Raw genomic sequence first — 25,444 nt, forward strand, 5'->3', positions numbered from 1 at the left:
TTGTCGAACCCTGACTCTGCCAGCGAGGCGTCTCGTGGGGTCGGTGTTTCGAACCCTGACTCCACCAGCGGGGCCTTAGCGGTAGGACGCAGAGGATGTCCCAGCCCCATGGACCACCCAAGGAATAGGGCTCTCTGTCGAGTCCAGGAGCCAGGACCCGACCAAAGGGACCTGGTGAGGACAACGAGGCCGTGGCATCGAGGCACCCAGGCGTTTGCTTGTGACACCACATGGGGGGGCGTCTGGTACGCCGCGAAGACACTCTGAGGAGGAGGCTCTGAAACTCTCTGAGGAGGCTCTGAAACTCTCTGAGGAGGAGGCTCTCTCACTGAGGGGGAGGCTCTGAAAACTCTCTGAGGAGGCTCTAAAACTCTCTGAGGAGGCTCTTTCACTGAGGCTCTGAAACTCTCTGACGTACGTGACTTCTATTTTTACTTGCTATACTTATTTTATTTTATACTTATCTATTTTTGTCTAGCACAGTCTCTGGAGCGTAATAGAAAGAAGCATTTTGTATAAAAGTATTCTGTACTTCTGTATGACAACTAATAAAGAATAAAGAAACTTGAAATAAATCAGCATTGTTTTTGGTGAAATGCCCCTTTAAGGCTTTGGAAGGGGGCGTAACGCCAGACAGGAAACAAAACAAAGAAATGGCGCGGTCCATAGTGTACACATGGATTGACTGGCTCTTGGCAAAAGGGGTAGGACGTGTATAATGATATACCCAACGTAACGTTACATTATGACACTGCGAAGTACTGTGTGCTGTAGCGATAATGTTTACAAGCAACTGACAACGACTTGCACGTTACTGGCGCATAACGTTAGCCAACGCTAACTAGCTGGCGGCAGCCGCTTTTTCCATGTGTTTAAAATAACGTTACCACGATGTTATTGAATTCCCCCTGTCTGTCCTTGTAGCAATGCTTGGTTGTGTCTTTTTTGCACTTATTAGCTATATAGGCTAACGTGTTTTGCTGTTATGTGTTGGAGGTCCTGCCAAAGCTGTGAAAATGTCGAATGGAAAGGTCATCCATCAAACTCCACTGGCCGTAGACTTCTGGCAGTTGCGGAAATGTCCGCGCACCCGCCTGTTCTTCCTGTCCCATATGCACAGTGACCACACAGTGGGCTTGACCTCCACCTGGAGCAACCGGCCTATCTACTGCTCCCCAGTCTCTGCTACACTACTCAAACTCCGACTACAAGTGAGTGTAATTAATTAGAGGGTTAACTGCCATGGGAGAGTTTCTACATTCATTGATTGATTGATTGAAAACTTTATTAACAGATTGCAGAATGGGTACAATACAGTACAGCTCAATACACACTTGTTAAGGGGATGCAGACCAGAGAAAGACTTTTGTCTCGTTTACATCAGGGTCCCCCATTTTCAATTCATCAGGTATATATGACATACAGATAGACAGTACTGCTACATCTATACGTTTATGACATACCAGATTTGCAAATACAGTACTGTTTGTGATACAAAAAGAGTCCAGAAAAGAGTATATACATTTGACGTAAAAACTGTACATTGGGGGAGGTTGGGTAGGTGGGGGGGGGGGGGGACACTGTACAACTGTACAAGCAAAACTGTACATTGGAATATTGACAACCATACTTGGTCATTTACTGTACATTGGAGGGGGTTGGGTTAGGACATTTACATGGGCCAGTTTCGAATTGCAGTCTCCCGTAGGTGTTCTTTGAGAGTGTTTTTGAAAGTGGGTAGTGATTCACATTCCTTTACAGCTTTGGGTAGGGCGTTCCACATTGATGTGGCATAATTGCGAAACGTGTTTAGTCCCTTGTTTGAGCCGAATCTGGGTTTAACATGATTTGTGGAGCTCCCTCTGGTGTTGTGATCGTGGTATTCACTGACCTTTGGGAAGTATTTTGACCTTGGTTGTGTAGTGTATCTTGTAGACCAGGCCCATTGCAAGTTGCTGTACTCTGTCGTCTACTCTAAGCCATCCTAGGTTGTCAAAGTGGGCAGGGGTGAGGTGGGTTCTAGGAGTAAGGTCAAGCAGTAGTCTGACCAGTTTGTTTTGAGATGTTTGTAATTTTGTTTTTAGCGCCTTTGAGGTGCTTTGGTACCATGAGGTGCAAGCATAGTCGTAGTACCCTTGTATGAGTCCTCCTGCCAGAGTCTTCAGGGTGTTCTTGTTTACCAGAGAGGAGATCCGTTACAAGAATCGAGTTCATTGGTTGACTTTTTTTTTATTACATTGGATGCCATTTTGTCACAGGAAAGATTAGCCTCTAGGATGGAGCCCAGGTAGGTAATTTCATCTTTCCTTGTGACAATATTGTCACCCATGTAACTGAGAAGCCGTCGGTCTTGCTGAGTTTGTTATTTGAACCGAAGAGAATGGACTCTGTTTTGCCCAGGTGTAATGATAGTTTGTTATCAGCGAGCCATATGCAGATTTGCCTAGTTCCGAGCTGAGGGTTTTTTCAACCTGTAACTTGTTCTTGTCAGAGACCAGCAGGGCTGAGTCGTCTGCGAACAAGAACAAGTTGCAGTCATAAGCTGACGACATGTAATTTGCATAAATTAAATAAATTCATTCATTCACATTTAGTCATTTAGCAGCTGACTCTTTTATCCGAAGTGGCTTACAAATTCAAGTCAGCCGGAGGGGTACAGCTAAACGGGAGCATGTCTATGTGCCTATGTTCCCCGCTTGATTGATTGATTGATTGAAAAAAAAGACCACCAGCCCTGATTCCAAACTCTAACCTTAACCAACTTCGAAAGAGGGCCTAAGCTTAACCAGTTCGAAACAAGGCGGACATTAATAATTAATAAAATAATACAAATTAATAAAATGTTCAATCTATTAATCAATCAAGCGGGGAACATAGGACCCAGGGAACATAGGGATGATCCCAGCTAAACTATACCGTTTCTACTCTAATATATAAATTGTTAGGTTATATTGTTGCATACACAATAAGCTATAGCCTAATCCACTAATGCCTATTCTATTCAGGTTAAAGAGCAGTGGATCCATCCACTGGAGCTGGACGAACCGTACATGTTTCCACTGGACGACATCGGCAAGGAGAGGCTGACGGTCACTCTGATGGATGCCAACCACTGCCCAGGGGCTGTCATGTTTCTCTTCCAAGGCTACTTTGGCACTATACTGTACACTGGTCAGTGTCTACCTTTTTTAAATTTCAACTTGTTTAATTAAATTAAACGTATAAGGATATACGTGTACAGAAGTCTTGGATGCACTGACACCACCCTTTTCCACACCAATAGGCAGCCAATTCTTGGTCCTACAGTTTTAAGTGTCTGTCAATAAATAGTTCCGATACCTTTTAGGGTACTGAACCTTATAGACTTGGACAATAACGATAGTTTGGGGTCACTGGACAACAATTATGGAGATATAATAATTTTTTCTCCATTAGAAATAATCTGGCATCCTTGTATGAATGTGGCAGAAAATGTACTTGTAGCGACCTTGTCCCCAGTACCCAACTAGTATCCCTCATCTAGAAATCTTGTCAATCACCATTTTGGTCTTTTGTATGACCCTAATGGCTGAACTTTGACCTCAACCTGCCCTGTTTATCTTTAACCAGTATGAAAATTATTTAATAATCCATGTCCTTGGCTGACATGTTTATCAAGTTTGTGCCAAATTGGATAAGAAATGTTCAACCTTTTGTTGTTATGGACGCTCACACACAGTCATTCACCCACACACAAATGATTTAGTAATTACAATTCCCCCTTGTGTTATAAAATGTCAATCAATTATTGATAGTAATTATGTGCTTTTAGACTTTCCACTTTCAAGAACGTCATTTGTTACATGGTCCTTCTCTCATAGTCCTGTGATGTAAATAAGAATATCTAGACGTGGGGTCAATGTGTTGCTGGATCAATACAATATGGTGGGGACAGTGTGGCGGTACGATAGAACCACCACCACTGACACTGGTTCCATTCCAGGAGACTTCAGATACACTCCCTCTATGCTGCGTGAGCCGTGCCTGAGGACCAACACCACCATAGACGTCCTGTACCTTGACAACACCAACTGTGACCCCACCCGCACCCTGCCTACCAGACAGAGAGCCACGCAGCAGATCAAAGAGATCATCCGCAGCCACCCCAACCACAACGTTGTCATTGGTGACTGATCTTTTTCTTAGCTCATATGTCTGCCGTAGTGTTGTGCAAAGAGAATGTGATAAACATGTGCATAATTGCATGCATTCTGTAGATCCTCTTGATGTAGTTGTCTGACTTGATGTAGTTGTCATTGCCGTGCCCCCTGCAGGTCTATATACGTTGGGGAAGGAGTCCCTGCTGGTGGAGCTGGCCATGGAGTTTAAGACCTGGGTGGAGGTGAGCTTCGAGAGGCTGGATACCCTCCGAGTGCTGGAGCTGCCTAACGTCTTCACTACTGATCCCGGGGCCGGCCGCATCCGAGCTGTGGACCAGTCGGAGGTCCGTGCTACCAACATGCACCAGTGGAACAGAGAACACCCCACCCTGGCCATCCTGCCCACCAGCAGGCCGCTGGTCCCCTTCCACTCCGATGTCTATGTGGTGCCTTACTCCGACCACTCTTCCTACCAGGAGCTGGAGGATTTTGTGTCTGCCCTGAAGCCCATTTCTTTGGTGCCCATTGTGGGCAAGTGCGTACCTGGAACAATCTCTGCCTTGCTGCCACACAAAAGGCGCAATGAAATCCTGGTGCCAGAGTCGGTCCAAAACTACATGATGAGGTCTCTTGAGATCCAACCCAGCTGCCCAGGATACACCAGCCTTCCCCGTAGGCCCCTCCAACCTGCCCCCAGAGGGGTGGTGTTTGAAGATGCCTCGGAGGCAGGCTCCCAAGAGTTAAATGGCCCTGAGGAGGAGATGGACACTCATCCCGATGGAAACGACTCAGACTGTCTCCTTTTGGACATGAACAGGAGTCCCCACCCTGCCAAAGACCGTAGAGGGGTTGAGGACTCGTGGAACCTGAACGTGGTTCAGACGGTATCAGAGGTAATGTCGGAGACTGTACCGTTCACTCAACTCTCTCAAAGCAACTTTACTTCAAGGGAGATCCTGATAAACACTGTTGCCTCATTATTACCCACTAAGACCATTAGCGTAGCTCGTGATAATGATACAGAGTCAAACGGCGACGTGAACCACCATAGTGGAATTGAAGCTGAACAGAATGACAGTATGTCCTTGTTGCAGGTCAGCTCAAGGAACAGTGCCTGTATTTCACGCAACTTGACAAAAATACAAAGCAAGTATCTAGAGGAGAGCGAGAGGAGCCTCCTCCTGTCGCTGCCATTCACAAAGGAGGACATTACGGGGAACCACGGTCTCGTGGACAAGAGCCTTGTGGAACAGTTCAGTATTTCTCCATTTGAATAGTTAAAAAAAAATAAAAACGTGCTGGTGATGGAAGTCTGTCTTCCTTTTAGAGATCTTAGGACTCATGGTAGTGTGATGGTAACTTAAAGGAACACGCCACCTTTTTGGAAATTAGCTTATTTGCCATCTACCCTGGAATTAGACAAGCAGATACATACCCTTTTCTTCTCTGTGCATGCATTAGGCTTAGGGAACAGCCGCACCGTTAGCCTAGCTTAGTGTCATTCACTGGAAGTAGGTGTGCCAGTGTAGCCTAGTTCCCAACAGTCACGAAATACAACTCCAAAACTTTCCTATAAACATGTTGTGATTTACCCCTTTCTGTCCTTGTAGCCATGCTGTATTTACCATGTGGAGAAATAAAAAAAGATTACATTTTCGTTTTCTAAGCAGATATATACTCTGAACTTTATACTATATAACTGCCTTGGCCCAGTGATTTCACCACCTCAAAAGCCCTGTTTTTCAAAAAGCAACAGGGCTTTTGAGGTGATGAAATCACTGCTAATTATTTTGTTTTCTCCACGTGGTAAATACACAGGTCACAACTCACAACATGTTTACAGGAAAGTTGGAGTTGTATTTGGAGTGTATTTCTGTAAATCTGCCTGTTTCACAGCTGCCAAGAAGTTTTGATGCCTGTTTTTCTGTGTTTGAGAAATAACCAGTTAGGGCTGGGCGATAAGGCCAAAAATGGTATCACAAAAAAAAAAAAAAATCATATCATTCGATATCGATAATTATTAGTATTAATTCTTTTAAAATTTTTATAAAATTATTATTTAAACAACAAATGTATGTTTATTTTGCAGCAATTCTTTGTCGTTGCCGCCATCTTTAGTGTTACAGCCCCTCACACTCCAGTTCTCAGGCTGCATCTGGTTTGAAAGCGAAAGTACCAAAAAAAGTGGCTGTGGCTCCAGGGGAGTTGAACAGTTCTGGCTCTGCTAGTTTCTTTTCTATCTTTTGGCGCTTTTTTGGTGGACAAACCACTGCACATATGCACCGTGACTCGCGACTGGAGACTAGCTCTGCTAGCACACATAGCCTATTGTGTACAGACGGTTTCAAACTGTATTTTAACACTTTGGGTGCCGGAAAACGCTTTAGAGCGTCATTCCCGGCCATGCTCAAGTTGCCGAAGGACGCTTTACAGCGTCTTTAATATCAATATTTCAAAAATCTGTGATCGGATTCATATTTCCCCTCCGCTGGCCTGAGATCCACCAGGAGGACCCACTGAGCTCTCTGGCGGTTAAGGAGCGCCATCTGGTGGCCGATCGGCGCAATCGCCAAACAGGAAGTGCTGTGGAGGTTGTGCTGGTCGGCCATATTACTTCCGGGCACTCGGTTTGGCTCGCGGCACTCTGGCTCGTCACAATATATAGCGATCCATTGCCAATAACTCGATAAACAACATGATTTGGACGTATATAGTATTATACAAGCTGGAAATGGTTCATCAGGATAAACATCCCATAATCGAAAACGGTCTACACCACGCTGATTGTCCAACGGCGCGAGGAAGATCCGGTAAGATTCGGCGTTATTTTTTAACGTGTTCCATGTTATGATGAACATATGACCCACACTAGATGAATGATATAACGCTGCCCACGGAATTATAAACGATCCCCCGCCCATCCGGTCATCATCAGATCATACGTAGATCATTCTAGAAGTACGTCCAATTGAAATTTTTTATATCGCCCCGATTGCCATCAAACTGTATTTCATCATCAATATAATGCATTTGGGGCTATAGATCACGTTCTGGAGAAAGCTGCAGAAAGAGATGAAAACATACTTATTACATTAGACCATACTTTACTATGAATATGTGAATGAAAAAGTTTAACGTTGCTACACAATGAACAATACATATAGGACTTTGAATGGGCCCTAATAATGGCAATGTAGCAATAGAATTTAAAAAGTTATAGCCATGCAAAGAAGGGGTACTTCTCCATAGACAAATAGAGCTGGCAATCTATGGTATATCATGAATTTAACCCATGGCACCCAAAGTAATTAGAAAGCAAACCAAATAAATGGACAAGAGAAAAATAAATCTCAATTTGGTCAGTATTGTTATTTGAACAAGCAAAGCCATTACTTTAAGTTGCAGGCAAGAAAGACAAGTATGTCCACTGTCTCTGGTTTTAAAGCTGCCCTGTTGCAGGTCATAATACAAAAATATATATATATATATAAATCTTATTATCTACCACATTTCATATCGACAAGGAAAAATATATCGCAATAATTATCGTTATCGTTTTATCGCCCAGCCCTATAACCAGTATCCTTGACCATACAAGTCATTGGAGAGTGCATGTAAGTTGTTCCAAGCAGCTGTTTTGCTTATCCTTGCTCTTAACCACTGCTTATTTACATAATTGTCTTATGATCATGCAGTTTTGACAGAAATGGTTTGTTGTTCCCCACTGATTTGCATTAAAGGGATTGTCTGCCAATGTCTCTAAAATAAGTAAGTAATCTTGAAGGTTTTTGGTTTATAATAAAATAAACTGTTGAAATAATTAAATTGTTTTATTTGGTGTGAAATTTACATCCTTTTTGGTATTTTAGACTGAAATTGTACAGATTATAGGGTCATTAGAAGATAGGATGCGGTCTAGATTTCCTTAGGCTGAAGGATCTAATTGGACGGACTGGGAAGACGGTAGCTGAAGTGCCTTTGTGTTACTACTGTTCCGCAACCGTTCCTATTCCCGGGGTAGGCCTGATTGGCCCCGACAGGCACGTGACCCGCCGCGGCCACGCCCCGCGGCAACGAGGCTGCTGTGGTTCGCCTCACCGCCGTTTTCCGCCTTCAACGCCGCCCGCAGCATTAGGAAGGAGTTCGCGGCGCCTTTCACATCGCAGTCATCAGTCATAATAATATCATCAGTCTATCATTATCATCAACATCTCTAATAATATTAATCACTGTTCAATGTACTAATATACAATACGGCTCACTTTTCCCACCGGAGCTCCGTCGCGGCAGCATTATGTAGCAGTAATCCCCCCATTTTTACCATCGACAAACTAGCTCAATTGGTAACGCTGCTTGGCTGTGGATCCTATCGTCCGTTTGTGACAAGTTCGATTCCCTTAAGTTATTTTTTATTTTTTTTAACGTGCATTGCACTATAGCGTATTGTATATTGTATGGTACAATTTACAGTAAGGTGTATGCGTTGCAGTGCAGAACATACAATATACAATACGCTATAGTGCAATGCACGTTAAAAAAAAAAAAACTTGTTACAAACGGACCATAGGATCCACAGCCAAGCAGCGTTACCAATTGAGCTAGTTTGTCGATGGTAAAAAAGGGGGGATTACTGCTACATAACAGCGGCTCTGTCATTGAAGTGGGAAAAGTGAGCCGTATTGTATATTAGTACATTGAACAGTGATTAATATTATTAGAGATGACTGATGATATTATTATGACTGATGACTGCGATGTGAAAGGCGCCGCGAACTCCTTCCTAATGCTGCGGGCGGCGTTGAAGGCGGAAAGCGGCGGTGAGGTGAACCACAGCAGCCTCGTTGCCGCCGCGGGCCGCATCGCATCCTGGGGCTGCCGCGGGGCGTGGCCGCGGCGGGTCACGTGCCTGTCGGGGCCAATCAGGCCTACCCCGGAAATAGGAACGGTTGCGGAACAGCTACAGGCGATCTGTACAGTGCCTTTGTGTTGCTACACATGGCTCACTAGTGATCTGTACAGTGCCTTTGTGTTGCTGCTACACATGGCTCACTAGTGATCTGTACAGTGCCTTTGTGTTGTGTTGTGTTGTGGGGGGGGGGGGGGGGGGGGTGGCATGGCATGGTGTTCGCTGGTTTCCTCGTGGTGGCGAGGTCGCCGGGACCGGGGGTGATGGCAAGGGGGTGGCATTCCCATCGCAGTGCATGGCGGCGTGAGTTGCACGTAGGCTGTTTGTGTTTTCCTTCAGTCATGACATGCTTTATCAGGGGGTGTGTCTTGGATGGGGATTGATGTTTGGGCACTGGCTGTTCCGGGGGGGTTCACATGCCTTTGAGCAACACTGTACTTATTGTATGCCTATTCTTATGTCTGCACATTCTACATTGCACTACTTTTATTGTCTTTTATACCTATTCTTATGTCTGCACATGATGCATTGTTTTTATTCTGTCAACTATGCAAATTTGTTCAAACATTTTTCATTTTATGCTATTTTCTGTGGGGCACCTTGGGCTGCAGTCTATGTGTGAAAGGTGCTATATAGATAAGAGTTATTATTTATTATTATATTGTAAACAAATAAAGAATTATGCATTGAAATGTTTAAGTCTCGACGACATGAGGGTGACCTCAATTGTCCTTTTCAAGAATAAATAAAGGTTTGAATAAACCCAGGAAAACCTGGTCAGATCCTATTTTACATAGTGTTCCCTTGTATGTATTATTAACATACAGTATTCCATTTTTATTTTAGAAAAACTGTTTGAATGAAAAAGTTGTAATGGCTTAGTTTGCCCATAAGATGGCAGTAGCTTGCTAACAATATGAGCTGGCATTTCAAGATGTTTCACCATCCTTTTTTTAGGTGATCAAAGTTTTAGATGACCCGTGATGACTGCATATTGAGTAGATACGGTTTTAGATGACCCGTGATGACTGTTTATTGGGTGGATACGGTTTTAGATGACCCGTTATGACTGTTTATTGGGTGGATAAGGTTTTAGATTACCCGTGATAACTGTTTATTGGGTGTATACGGTTTTAGATGACCCGTTATGACATGTTGGCAGGTAATGAGCAAGTTGTGCAGCAATGCAGGTTTTAGAATAAAATCAACATTTGCTATATTGATGTCATATTGCCTACCATTCTGATATAATCTCAAATGATGATGATGATGATGATGATGATTGTAGCTGAGTGGTACAATTCCCTGACTGTATTGTTAGATATGATATTTAATACCACTACCTCATGTACTTTAACTTCTGGCCACCCAGTACAAGATATAAGTATGATGAACACTTTCCCACCTGATGAAACGAACCAACACAAATGGACCAAATCGAATATTTAATACAGCAAAGGGTGTACACAATATTCACTTAATTACATTTATGATTTGAAATGTTAAGTATGCACTTTTATGGCAAATGAGTATTCGTAGGTAAATCAACATTGAATGTCCAATCTCTGGTTGCGCAGGGAGTAAGTATACAACCTGGAATATTTAGGAAACGATAGCGATAGTACTTAAATAATTATAGCTGGATACACTAAGGGGGGGGGGGGGGGGTCCCGCTGGTTGTAAGACAGTAGGAGGGGGGGGTTAGAGAAGTCGCTGGCGGTATCCCATCTGGCCGACGGTGTCTTGGGAGAATCCAAAGTCTTAGACCCAGTGCCCACAGAACCTGGGGCCGTAGACGAACACAGCTGGACCCTCTGTGGAACGGTATGTGCCGGTCCACAACGGAGAGACGTGGTGCGACCTCACGTGTAGAGCGCCGCCTCACCTGTAGTCCTCTCCGGGGGGTAATTCCAACACTCGACAGTGTTGGCCTTTATCCATGGAATAATCAAAGCACATAAAGCATAATCCAAGAGCCGTGGAAGGCTCGCCGTCGTCGGGTAGAGTAATCCAATATACAGGTCCAGTCGCTCTTGACCCGGAGCTCCTCGGATGCAATCACCACTAGGGGTCTGACCAGCCTGGATAAGCGTCCAGATAACGTCAGGAACGATGGGGGTACTGATAACTGTAGGACTCGAACCGAACGATGCACCATACATAAATAGACTATTATTAGCTTAATAGAATACGTCCAACTCGACGGTATGGTGCCAAACTATGACCATTCAACTATTAATCTACACGATGTCTCAATGCCTATTCTGGGCCAAGTAGGCCCTACTACACCGCACGTGCTTCGTGGGGAGGCTTTTGCGTCTGTCACTCTGTTGGAGGGTAAGAACTGGACTAAAAGAAAGTTCTACTTTACGAGCGTCATATATATATGCGCTATGAACAAATAGTACCACACGTATTTCGCCCGGCATATTACTGCGCGGAACCGGGGGCTGCCTCGACATGTTAGGCGGCACGATTGAACTTGAACCTAGGGGTATGGCAACCTGGCGCCAGGTTCTAGTCCAATGGTAGAATGAAACTATTATGGGCTGTTTAGTAGAAACGGGGATATTCAATGCATATTGTACAAGGAATATACAGGGGATATCAAACGATATACAAATACAATTAAATATATATATATAAATAAATATACATATTCGGTTTAATCTGATCCTTCACAACAGCCGCCCCCTAATTAGTCCCACCTAATTAGCTAAGCAGAGACAGATTAACCGCACTGTCTTCCACTCAAGGTCCGCTGTAAGGTCAGTCAACTCACAAAGTCATAGGGTCATGGTCATCATCGATAGTATCTGGGAGTCGGGGCAGTTCTATGAGCCTCGCCACGGGCCGTGTGTAGGTGCGCCCTTGGACGAGTACTTCAGCTGCTCGGACCTTGCCATCGGCACCGGTGATCACTTTGCTTACGCGGCCAGCCGGCCACATAGCTCTGGGGAGTGACTGGTCAACTATCATGACGACTGTGCCTTCTGTCAAATTGTCTCTCTCTTTTACCCACTTCTGGCGGGTCTGTAGAGACGGTAGGTAGTGAAGTAGGAAGCTGCTCCAAAACTTGTCAGCTAGTACTTGGCTGTACCTCCACATTCTTCGGCCGTTCGCTTCTTCGGGCCTGTACATTGTCTGGGGTAGCGCGGGGTCCAGCCGCCCCATTAGGAGTGTGTTGGGGGTGACTGGGTCGACATCTGCTACATCACTGGAGACGTAACCGAGGGGTTTGGAGTTCAATACTCCCTCGATCTCCGTGAGGACTGTCATTAGGACTTCCTCTGCCACAGTCTGGGCTCCGAGTACGGCATACAGGGCTGTCTTTATAGAGCGTACTTCTCGTTCCCAGGTTCCACCGAAGTGGGGTGCGTTCGGGGGATTAAACTGGAAGTCAACCTGGGCTGGAGCGAGGTGGGTCTTAAGTTCTGGGCCCATAGCTTGGAAGCTCTCTCTCAGCTCTCTTTCTCCGCCTTTGAAGTTGGTCCCGTGATCAGACAACAATGTAGACGGTTGTCCTTTCCGTGATATGAATCTCCGGAAGGCCATAAGGAATGAGTCTGTGCTCATGGTCGGAAGGAGCTCGATATGTATCGCTCTGGTGGTCATGCATTTGAATACAATACCCCACCGCTTCTCGGTGCCTCTTCCTCTTTTTATATATAACGGGCCAAAACAGTCCATGCCTGTGGAGTGGAATGGCTTGTCGCCGATTCGGAGGCGACAGGGGGGTAGGTCAGCCATCCGTGGTATGCTGGGCTGCGCGCGCCACTTACGGCAGTCTAGACAGGTTCGCTGGAAGCGCCGTACTGCTTCTCTCCCTTGTAATATCCAATAACGACGTCTGATCTCCGCGAAGACTCTCTCTGCTCCTGCGTGGTGTACATCCTCGTCGTATTTCTTTATGATCAGCTCTGTGACCTTGTGTCGGCTGTTCAAGACGATCGGGTGCTTAATGTCATCTGGTAGATCGGGGGCTCTCCGCAGGCGACCACCCACTCTGATGAGATTATGTGCGTCACTCTCTGGTGCCAGGTGAATCAGTCTGCTGTCTGATGGGACGGGGTTTCCTCCCTGTAGACAGTCTAGCTCATCGGGGAACGAGTCTCTCTGGGCTCGTTGTAGTAGAAGAAGTTCTGCTTCTTCGTAGTCAGCTGCTGACATGTCAGTGGTGGACTGAATCTCTGGGTGGTGCCGCAGGAATGTCCTTTGTTGCGCACTCTCTAGGGTAATGCAGTCATCTATGTTCGGGTCTGTGGAGGCGACAGTGCTCAGTCCACAGAACATAGGCTTCTTGTTCTCAGCCTCCTCTCTACTTGCTTCCCTCGGGGTGGGCGTAGGCCAATCTCCTTCCGGGAGCTGGAGGAATGCTGGTCCGTCACTGTAGATGTTGTGACGGGTTAGGTCATCCAGGGACATTCCCCGGGTGATGACGTCAGCTGGGTTGTGTTTGGTATCCACATATCTCCAGCTTACTTCTGTTAGTTCCTGAATCTCGGTGACTCTGACTCCCACGAAGACTTTGTATCTGCATGAATCAGACTTAATCCATGTGAGTACTGTCGTGGAATCTGACCACAAGATTGTTCTATGCACCGGAATGGTGAGTTCACGTTGGATTAACGTGGCTAGATGTGCTCCTGCGAGGGCTGCGCAGAGCTCTAGACGTGGGATAGATTGTTGCTTACGTGGGGCTATCCTTGAGCGGGCCAGTATGAAAGCAGTGTGTATCTCTCCTCCCATCTCTTGGGCACGCAAATAAGCAACCGATCCGTAGGCTACTTCGGAGGCATCGCTGAAGACGTGTAGCTCAATCTCGCATGTCTCTGGCCTCACCGTGGATGGGAAGTAGCTGCGGCGTATATTAACACCTGGGAGTGAGCGGAGTTCCGTCTCCCACTCTCTCCATGTTGAGGCAAGGTGTGCGGGTATTGGGTCGTCCCAGCCCTGGTCCTTGTCCCATAGTGCTCGTACAATCATCTTTGCCCTGGTGGTGTAAGGTAGAATACATCCCAGCGGGTCATATTGTCTGGCGAGTGTTCTGTACACACTCCGTCTGGTGGTCGGTATCGCCGCCGACCTTCCTTGCTCTGGAGCCAAGGGTTTGTGTCTATAGTGGAGCGAGTCTGTTTTGAAGCGCCAGACTAATCCTAGCGTCATTTCTTGGGCTTCTCCTGGGATTGTCGCCATCCAGGTCTCGCTGCTGGCAGCCTTGTCTGCGGAGGAGAGGCTGCGCAATACGTGCGGGTCACTGCTGGCCCACTGCCTGAGATCAAAGCCTCCTTTGATTAGGGAGGCGCGTAACTTGATTAGGAGAGCCTCGGCTTCTTCTTGAGTCGAGACGCTTTGTAGACAGTTGTCTACGTAGAAACTGTTCTTCACACTGTGTTGGACCTCTTCACCTGCTGCTGGGTCCTCTGTGACGTGTTTCTGTAGTGCAGATAATACTGGGGGGTCGCTGCTGGCCTGCTGCCGGAGATCAAAGCCGTCTTTGATCAGGGAGGCGCGGAGCAGCGCACGACGTCGCCAGTCAATTTTCTTCTCATGCTGCAGGAGTGTGGTGTCTCCTTCTTCCACTCTGGAGTGGAGGCAGCTGGTGGCTGCTGTTCGGTTGAGAGATTTAGCGAGGGGGCCTTGTAATGTCCATCCTAGGCGGGTCTCGACGGCGGCAGGACAGCCTCGGGGACCGGTGTGGACCCGGTCAATCGGGACTATGAGTTCTGCATGGTCAGAGCCTATCAACAGGGTCGGGGTAGCGCCGTTTATGAGCGGGATAGGTAATTGGCGCAGGTGCACATATTTATCCATCAACTTGGTGACAGGGTAGGTGTACTGCGAGAGTCCTATTTCTTGGCTGGTGAAAGCATTTGTGATCTTGTACTGTCGCTCTGGCTGCCCGTTGGCTGCGATAGTGAAGGAGACATTCTCGCCCTTTATCGTCTTCAAATCTCTTCTTATTGTCCGAATCGTCATTTCGTTCTTGCTCCCCCGCAGTCCCAGTTGAGTCGCAGCGGAGGCGAGCAGAAGGGTCTTCTCTGACCCGTCATCAAGGACGGCGTAAGTGTCCATGACTTTATCCTGGTAGCTCAATGTCACACGGACTACCTTTAAGAGCACTTGAGCTCCGTTGCTGCTGGCGGGGTCAATGTACATGACACTTGCCTTGGTGCCGCTCCGTGGTGCAGGTGTAGGCCGTCTTCCGTTACTATCGTGTAGTATATCTAGATGGGCTCCATCGCACCGGCTGCACCTTTTCTTTAGGCGGCATTCGGCTGCCATGTGGGGCCGCGCACATCGATAACAGCGCCGGTTGGACTTTATCCATTGGCTCACTTCTTCGGCATTCATCTTTGTGAATGTGTCACATTGTGACAGCCAGTGTTCTTTCTCACAGTAGGGACACGCTATCTTCCACTTCTCCTTCCTCGAGGGGGTGCTGTGACTCTTACTGCTCGGTACTGACTCTGATTGGTGCATGACAGTCACCAATCTTCTTCCATCATTTATTCTCCTGGGTCCCTCTCTGGAGCTTGGCGTGCTCCGCCCGAAGGTGTCCAGTCGTAAGCTGCTGACCTCTCTCGCCAGGAAGTCGGCCAGATCAAGGAGGGATGGCTCGGGGCCGTCGGGATCTCGGTAGTCCCTCTGCCGCCGAAAGCGCTCCTGTCTTGCGGGTGGCAGCTTCTCCAAAATCCTCTCAACGTTAGAGTTGGCGTACAGCTCATGCCTGCCCTTCTCCCGTTGAGCTCCCAGCATCCCCACCAGGGACTGCACTTTGATTGACAGGTCATCTAGTGAGCAATTGTCTGTGGCTGGGGGTAGGCGGTCAATATGCCTTATCTCCTGGATTACGTAATCCCATATACGTCCATATCTTTGATCCAGCGCTGCAAGGGCCGCTGTGTATGGGGTCGAGGAGGTAGCATAGGCTAGCGCTATATTGTGTGCTCGCTGTACTTTCAGGTGCTTCAATAATATTGCATACTTGTGGCGTTCATCAATGACATCCGCCAGCATTGTCTCTAAGCACATCCGGAGCTCCGTGTACTGTGCTCGACTCTCATAGACGAAGTCTGGGATTGATGGCGTGGCGTTGTATGACGCCGTGGATGGCGAATACATCGGCGAGCGTTGGGGGAGAGACCTCCTGGGCGAGTCCCCTCTTGCGCCTCGCTGTGGGCCGGTACTGGCAGGGTACCATGGCCCGCTGGTCCAGGTACTGTTCCTCGGGGCTGGTCGTGCGTCGTGCTCACCCGTAAATAGAGTCGGGGGTCTGTAGCGCAGCGCCACGGGGGTATAGCCTGGACTGTATGGGACCTCCTGGTCCGGTGGAGTACTGTGCTGTCGTCGGGCTTGGTTCTCCTCCTCTCCCTCTTCTTCCTCTATCAGATCTTCCAGATCCTGTAATCGTTTATTTAGCTTCTCCGCAGTGTATGCCGCTCCTTCCTTGTAGCTGGGTCTCGCTTGGACCGGTATGGGAAGGGGGCCTGCGGGGGGTCTAGACTCGGTCTGTTGGTCAAGTTCAGGGTCGCTTGCTCGTTGCGGTGACGCTGCTCTTGACTGCTGTCTCGACGAGTTCCTTGAGCCCCTGGCGGAGGGAGAGGGAGTTGTCCTTTTGATCAGCTGCTCTATTAGTTGCGCTTGTAGTCTGTCGCGCTCTGCGTCTCTTTGGGCACCGGCAGCGGTGCGCTGGGCGTCGGCGCGGTCTCTTGCCATATTCTCTTCCATCTGGAAGCGTCTCATCTCCAGACTTGTGCGCTGTTCTTCGCTCCGTTGCTGTGCTTGGAGGTGTTCGCGCTCGCTGGTCGCCTGGGCTTGGAGACGTTCGCGCTCGCTAAGCGTCTGTGCTTGGAGCCGATCGCGTTCGGTAGAGGCTGTCAGGCTGACGAGGAACGCCTGTTGTAGTATCCTCTCCGCTTCGCTGGGGGAAGGCGGTAGTGGAGGTGAGCCGCTCCTGCGTGAACCGCTCCTGGGGGTACTCGTTGGGGAGTCCTGGAGCTCTAGTTCCTCGGCGCTCTCCTCTTCTTCTTCCGTGCAGAGTTCTCTCTCTGTAGGGTTGTCTTCCTCCCGGGGCGTGTCGGGGACTACTTCTTTAGTAGTGGCGGGGGGTAAAGGCATGTCAATTCCCTCCTGGTCTCCACCGTGGGCTTGGTCAATTACATTAGGACCTACTAGGGCCTCTGTGGTCGGGGAAACCTGGTCGTTAAGGTCAGACATAATTTTACTTTCTACTTTTACTACGTTTACCGTTTGTCGAAGGCTAGGTAGTTGACTGACAGTGTAAGCCTCTAAGTACTGAGGTGTCTGTCGTCTGCGCCGCGGGCGTTCTAGGTTAGGAGGATCGTTTCGTGGAGTGTTCATCATAGGCCATTTCGATATTAATAACACTATATTAATATTACACTAGTTACCCTCCGGCTCGAAGGACCAATTGTAGCTGAGGGGTACAATTCCCTGACTGTATTGTTAGATATGATATTTAATACCACTACCTCATGTACTTTAACTTCTGGCCACCCAGTACAAGATATAAGTATGATGAACACTTTCCCACCTGATGAAACGAACCAACACAAATGGACCAAATCGAATATTTAATACAGCAAAGGGTGTACACAATATTCACTTAATTACATTTATGATTTGAAATGTTAAGTATGCACTTTTATGGCAAATGAGTATTCGTAGGTAAATCAACATTGAATGTCCAATCTCTGGTTGCGCAGGGAGTAAGTATACAACCTGGAATATTTAGGAAACGATAGCGATAGTACTTAAATAATTATAGCTGGATACACTAAGGGGGGGGGGGGGGGGTCCCGCTGGTTGTAAGACAGTAGGAGGGGGGGGTTAGAGAAGTCGCTGGCGGTATCCCATCTGGCCGACGGTGTCTTGGGAGAATCCAAAGTCTTAGACCCAGTGCCCACAGAACCTGGGGCCGTAGACGAACACAGCTGGACCCTCTGTGGAACGGTATGTGCCGGTCCACAACGGAGAGACGTGGTGCGACCTCACGTGTAGAGCGCCGCCTCACCTGTAGTCCTCTCCGGGGGGTAATTCCAACACTCGACAGTGTTGGCCTTTATCCATGGAATAATCAAAGCACATAAAGCATAATCCAAGAGCCGTGGAAGGCTCGCCGTCGTCGGGTAGAGTAATCCAATATACAGGTCCAGTCGCTCTTGACCCGGAGCTCCTCGGATGCAATCACCACTAGGGGTCTGACCAGCCTGGATAAGCGTCCAGATAACGTCAGGAACGATGGGGGTACTGATAACTGTAGGACTCGAACCGAACGATGCACCATACATAAATAGACTATTATTAGCTTAATAGAATACGTCCAACTCGACGGTATGGTGCCAAACTATGACCATTCAACTATTAATCTACACGATGTCTCAATGCCTATTCTGGGCCAAGTAGGCCCTACTACACCGCACGTGCTTCGTGGGGAGGCTTTTGCGTCTGTCACTCTGTTGGAGGGTAAGAACTGGACTAAAAGAAAGTTCTACTTTACGAGCATCATATATATATGCGCTATGAACAAATAGTACCACACGTATTTCGCCCGGCATATTACTGCGCGGAACCGGGGGCTGCCTCGACATGTTAGGCGGCACGATTGAACTTGAACCTAGGGGTATGGCAACCTGGCGCCAGGTTCTAGTCCAATGGTAGAATGAAACTATTATGGGCTGTTTAGTAGAAACGGGGATATTCAATGCATATTGTACAAGGAATATACAGGGGATATCAAACGATATACAAATACAATTAAATATATATATATAAATAAATATACATATTCGGTTTAATCTGATCCTTCACAACAATGATGATGATAATAATAATACGTTAAGTGAATTCTGCAACTTTTCTTTCTTTTGCAATTATGGGACCTGTATTCTTGCATCTTTTACTACACGGACATCTCAAAACTAAGCTTATATCAATCGAAGGTATTTGGCCGATATTTAGACATTTTTTTTTATCCACTTTTTCTCCCCATTTTCTATTTTTCTCCCATCCCAATTTCGTGATTCCAATTCTTCCCTCCCCTGTCTTGAACGTTGCTAGACTATGCCTCCCACTGGTCGGCTGTAGTGAGGATAGAAGCCTTGCATCACGTGTCCCCTCCGGTACACGAGGAGGCAGCCTGTCACATCTTTTCACCGCAGCAGCTCGAACTCTCAGTGGCGAGGAGGTGAGCGTGAGCCTCAGTGGTGGGAGGCTCACGCTGCCCCTGATACTTCCTGTTTCCGCCGCACCGGCGTAACCCAACCGACCTGTAGGAGTCGCTGTCCACAACATCCAATCCCCACCCACCGGCTTTCCCACCCTCTAACACTGCCAATTGTGTTAGTATGACGGCCGGCCAAGCCGGTCGCAATGCCGAGAGCTGGGCTCGATACCAGCATATCCTGCGTTAGTGGCGAGCGCCTTGCCCACTGCGCCACTCAGCCGCCAGATATTTAGACATTTTGAAATGATCTGCATCGCCCGATGTCTGAGCTCACTAGGCTGATAAACAAAATAAATTCTGCAGACACATTTTGCACTTGTGTGATTTTCTCTCTCCCTGTGTGCGTCTGTCGGTGCTTCAACACACCGAGCTGATTGATTGATTGATTGAACATTTTATTAACAGATTGCAGAATGGGTACAATACAGTACAGCTCAATACACACAATTGGGTGGGTAGGCGGGGTGGGGTAACTGTACATTGGATTATCCTCGAAACCTTACTTGGTCCCAAGAAGAGGGTCTCGTGTATTATTGGGTTAGGACATTTACTGTACATTGGAGGGGGTTGGGTTACTTAGGACATTTACAGGGGCCAGTTTCGAATTGCAGTCTCCCGTAGGTGCTCTTTGAGAGTGGTTTTGAAAGTGGGTAGGGATTCACAATCCTTTACAGCTGTGGGTAGGGCGTTCCACATTGATGTGGCATAATTGCGAAACGTGTTTTGTCCCTTGTTTGAGCCGAATCTGGGTTTCACATGATTTGTGGAGCTCCCTCTGGTGTTGTGATCGTGGTATTCACTGACCTTTGGGAAGTAATTTGACATGTACATGGGTACCTTAGTTGTGTAGTGTATCTTGTAGACCAGGCCCATTGCAAGTTGCTGTACTCTGTCGTCTACTCTAAGCCATCCTAGGTTGTCAAAGTGGGCAGGGGTGAGGTGGGTTCTAGGAGTAGTCTGACCAGTTTGTTTTGTGATGTTTGTAATTTTGTTTTTAGCGCCTCTGTTCTCTCCCTTCCAGGTAGGATTGCATCCAGCTCACTGATAGACTATCAAAATCAATTGCTTTTAGCTTGTCAATCAGAAAGGAGTGATTGACAGTGTCGAAGGCCTTTTGTAGGTCCAGCATGACCATGCCGCAGTATTTGCCCGCGTCCACTTCTTGTTTGATGTGGTCGTTTAAATAGAGAAGGCATGTGTCAGTGGAGTGGGATGTTCTGAAGCCTGTTCGTATACTATTTGTTCCATGACTTTCGAGATGGAGGTAAGAATAGAAACAGGGCGGTAGTTGCCTGGGTCTAATTTGCTGCCCCTTTTGTGCAGGCGGGTTACTCTCGCAATTTTGAAGTCTTTGGGTACGTGTCCCTGTTTTATGGAGAGGTTTATTATGTGTGTGATGACTGGGGTGATGGCGGCTGCTGAGTCTCTGAGGAATTTGGAGGGGATATTGTCATGGCCTGTGGCCTTGTTTGGTTGGAGTGCGCTCAGTTTTTTGAGTACCTCAGCTGTTGTTACCATTTCAAGTTTGAAGTAGTCTTTGCGGACCCCTAGGTTTTTGTAGAATGCTACTATGTGTTCTACCCCAAAATGCCCTGAGTGGGAGGGTAGTTTATTAACCGGTGTTGTGGCTATGTTTGTAAAGAATATGTTTAGGTATTTGGCCACATCCAGTTTGTCTGTGATGAGAGTGTTTTCTGTCTTTATGTTTATGTTTGTAAATCTGGTTTTAAGCTTTTTGCTGCAGCCTAGTTGGTTGTTGAGTAATTTCCAAAGTTTGCAGGGTTTGTTTTTATTTTCCTCGGTTTTGTCATTGATGAATTATCTTTTTTGTGGTTTTGATCATGGTGTTTACGTCATTTCTTAGCTAACTTGGCACAGTGTTTAATGAGAGATAGTAGTGGACTGTTTTGCACACATGCGTTTGAATATCTCCTCCAATGATGTCATCAGAGGACACTGAATCCTTGTTCTGTGTTAATTACAGCTCAATGAAATGATGTAGATACAAAATATAGAGATAATGATTGCAATAAATAGAAATGGAGGACCCTGATGTAAACAAGACGAAAGTATTTTTCTGGTCTGCATCTTCTTCTTAGCAGTTGTTTGTATTGAGCCGTACTGTATTGTATCCATTCTGCAATCTGTTAATAAAGTGTTCAATCAATCAATATTGCTGCTCACTGAATATCGGCCATTGAAAAACCCATATTGGTCGACCACTAATCTAAGGTCCCCTAGCTTGGTATCCATGCTAGTGCTATATTATGTGAAATACAATGAGGACGTTGCTATTTCATTACTCTGCATACATTCCACCAAGACGCTCTGCCAGACTAGGACCTCTTCCAGCTGTCTGTCATTGCACCCTCCACAGGATTGAAGTTCACTGGCCTGCATGCTTTCCGCTGCCCAGGGCTACATACACAGAGAAACTCATCCAGTATCTACTAATGAAACGCATGACCTTTCTGTCTCCCAAGATGAGAGGGCCATGCTCCACAGTAGGAGATAGTAGAGAACTCAAAACTGCAAAACTAACGCTACAGAGGCAACTGATATCTTTATTCAATAAAAGAGATGAAAATGCTCATTACTGAACGGATCAACAGAAGAAAAGAAAAAAAAACAGAAGATTCTGTGATGTGAGATTCTAAATTATGACAGATGTGATGCTGGAGAGATCAATAGGCAGGCCAACCAGAGCTTACTCATCATTTGGTTCTCCCACAAGACAGCATTTACACAATATTGTATTGTCAGTCGGACAATAGCTTCACACAAACAAATAGCACTATCGATCCAGTGTTATGAACACTTTGAACTGGCCCTGGCCCCATATGGTTATGCTGTCAATGTGGGTTTGATTGAAAGCTGGTTGTGTGTAGGGTAGTGCAGGGACAGAAGAGGACAAAATGTCTGACTCCCAGATGGATTCACAGATCAGGTGGGTCATGTGAGGTGTCCACAATGCAACACAGCCGGCTGTAATGTGGATGCCTTCTAACCATTACCCTCCTGTCTTGGTAACACTTTCCCTAGACTTTCCCTAGAATGGAAGCGGACACGGCCGGTTAGCCTTCGGGAGAGGTGTTAGTTGAACTTCAATATGAACAGGCTGACTCTAGAGCTATGTGGCAGGGCCTCAGAACGATGACAGATTACAAAGGCACCTCCCTCAAACTGAACAGTGACATCCAATTGGCAAATTATCTCAATACCTTCTATGCGAGGTTTGAGGCTGGGAATAACAGCACCAGAAATGGAGGGGGGGGGACGACACACTGCTGATGGAGACTCAGTGTTCAGGATAACAGAACATGAGGTGAGGAGGACCTTTAAGAAAGTGAATATCAGGAAGGCAGCAGGACCGGACGGTATCCCCGGCCGCGTCCTAAAAGTCTGTGCCGACCAACTGGCCCCGGTATTCACTGACATATTTAACCTGTCCTTAGAATAGGCTGTCATCCCCACCTGTCTGAAGAAGTCCACCATTATCCCTGTAACCAAAAAATCCAAGCCCGCTTGCCTCAACGACTACCGCCCTGTAGCTATCACCTTCATAGCCATGAAGTGCTTTGAGAAGTGTCGTGAATTGTCAAAATAAAACATGTGTAAATCCCAAGGAAATGTACATTTGTACCGGACGAAATGCTGTGGAGTGGGTCAGTAGCTCTGGCACAATGCCTAAGGCCACCGTTGTAAATACCTTCCCCCCAAGCACATATTCTAAAGGAGAAGGACATTAGAGTCAATTATTATCTTTAAAACAGATAGACTGGAAGTCTTGAGGCCAATAAGGAACAGTGAACAGTTGAAACCAAACCCTTCCCCCAATGGATCATTTGGGCCTGAAGGCCAGCTAAGTTAGTATTTCAACCGTGCTTTATTTACTTATGGCAGGACCCTAAATGTCTTGCAGGAAACCAATTGTTTAAAATAGGTGATTAGATCACAAGCCTATCTTGAGGGCCCTGAGAATAGTTGACATGATTCCTCCTGAGTCAGGAGAGCTGTCTTTAGAAGACAGGAATTTGAGAACTGGGTTAAAACCAATCTAATAGTTATAAATAAAATACAGGCAAATATAGTAAATAGATAGATAAGAAGGTACAAGTAAGTTTAAGACTATAAAGATACAGATTGATCCGTTAAAAGCTTAGTTATACTATAAAACATTATGAACCAAAGATTAGAAATTAGATCAAGCTAATTAGTGTTCTATAAAACTAGTTAACTAAGTTAAAGATTACTTTAGAGAATAGAAATACAACCAGTATGATTAACAACCAAATATAAGGTTTAATTACATAGTTACATGGGGACAAAACTCAAGGAAAGACTTTTAGCAAACTGTCTAGTCAAAATAAAGAATAATCTCATTATTGTAAAAACAATCAAAGCATGGCAACGTACTTTTTATCTGTTAAATCAATAAGCCATGTATGCTCTATTTCTGTTTAAGGAGAGAGGGCCGCGAGAACTGTAAAAACGTCCATATAAGGGGACGAAATGATTGAAATAGTCCCTAGATGTAAATAGGACCTGCCCCTTTAAAGATCCAAAATGGCCGATATCACGTTAAGCCAATAGAAAAAAGTGACGCCCCTAGCTATCGTCACCAGGACGACGCGGGAAAAAGGGGCAGAGATTTGTCTTTATCTACAGACGCTGGGAAGACGATCCAGAGAGGAAGAAACCGAGCGCACCCGCGCTACGTCAGGGAATCACTGAGAAGAGTTGCCAGGGCAACCAGCACAAACAAAGGGAGCCTAGTGTTGCCGAGACGACCTGAAACAACAAAACGGGAGAGCGCTGGCACCAGACGATTCATTTTGTTTGTGTTTATTGGACTGAATAAACACAGCTGTTTTATTTAAAACATCTCGTCCGTGCTTCCTTCCTGCAAACGAACCCAAATTGAAGTGCAACAACACAGAGAGACGGGAAATTCCACTATACGATCAGAGATAAGTTATACATTATGAATGATACTTCAGAAGCTAGTGAAGGGCTACATCTGTTCCTCCCTCCCCATCAACCTGGACCCCCTGCAATTTGCATACCGCCCCAACAGGTCCACGGAGGACGCCATAGCCCATGTGCTGCACACAGCAGCATCACACCTGGACAAGAGGCAGGGGAACTATGTGAGAATGCTATGAGGAACCAATCAGAAAATACAGCCTACTACTTCCGGTGGCATGGACTGAACGCAGCTCGCAGCATGTCGCAGCAAACCCTCGAATAATCATTATTTTGAACCCATAAAGAACAAAACTAAAGTTGACTTTACCTCGACATTTATCAGCTTCTTTTATTTTGTAAGCAAATTCGTTCAAAACGATCTAATCGCTCTTGAACAAACACATGACCACGCGTGCACACGCGGTGCTCATGAGAACAATTGTACGAGAAGAACTTGCTACAGGACTCGAAGCCAATCTAAAGCCGATCAAGGATCATCTAAACAAAATCCAGCTAAAGGTAACATCATGCCTGGACAAGATTGATTCTCTCGAGACGGCTGCCAACGACACTGATCAAAGGCTGATACAACTGGAAGCAGATAATAAATCACTATCTGAGGAAGTTAAATCATTAAAACAGAAGACGGAATCGCTTGAGGACCACAGCAGAAGACTCAACGTGAGAATCTTGGGGCTACCAGAAGGAACGGAACAAGGCAACCTGACACTGTTTGTAAACGGAATGCTGAGCCAACTTTTTGGCGAAGATCCAGGGCCACCTCACTTGATCAGTATCGCTCACCGCATCGGGGCAAATAAAGGCAAGACGCGATGCCTAATCGCAAAATTCAACAACTCTGATATAAGACAGAAGGTTGTGCGTCTTGCCGGTGGGAAAGCTAAAGAACCAGGTGGGCTACAATACAAAGGACATAAAATCAGCATCTTCCGTGATGTCACAGCAGAACAACGCAAGCAGCAAGCCTCCTTTGATGAGCTCAGATCACTCTTACGCAAAACAAAACTGCGCTACGGGGTGGCTCACCCTGCGAAGCTGCTCATCACCTTCAACGATAAGACTCACTCCTTCACCGAAGCATCAGAGGCAATGGACTTCTACATAACCGAGATCAAGCCCACTCTAGACGCGGAGGCACATTCAACACCAGCCCCGACCTAG

General features: G+C 46.5%; 1 protein-coding gene across 1 annotated transcript; it reads left to right on the plus strand.

Annotated features, from left to right (window-relative positions):
- Window positions 1-1,016: 1,016 nt before the first annotated feature.
- dclre1b (DNA cross-link repair 1B) lies at window positions 1,017-25,444 on the plus strand (the record flags this gene model as incomplete). The annotated part of the gene is made up of 6 exons (XM_084333479.1): window positions 1,017-1,211; window positions 3,006-3,171; window positions 3,983-4,165; window positions 4,314-5,032; window positions 10,183-10,207; window positions 25,230-25,444. 6 exons carry the CDS (start codon window positions 1,017-1,019, stop codon window positions 25,442-25,444), a joined length of 1,503 nt encoding a protein of 500 aa, XP_084189605.1.

Source organism: Notolepis coatsorum (genome assembly GCF_963971535.1).
Source record: "Notolepis coatsorum genome assembly, chromosome: 17".
NCBI lineage: Eukaryota > Metazoa > Chordata > Actinopteri > Aulopiformes > Paralepididae > Notolepis > Notolepis coatsorum.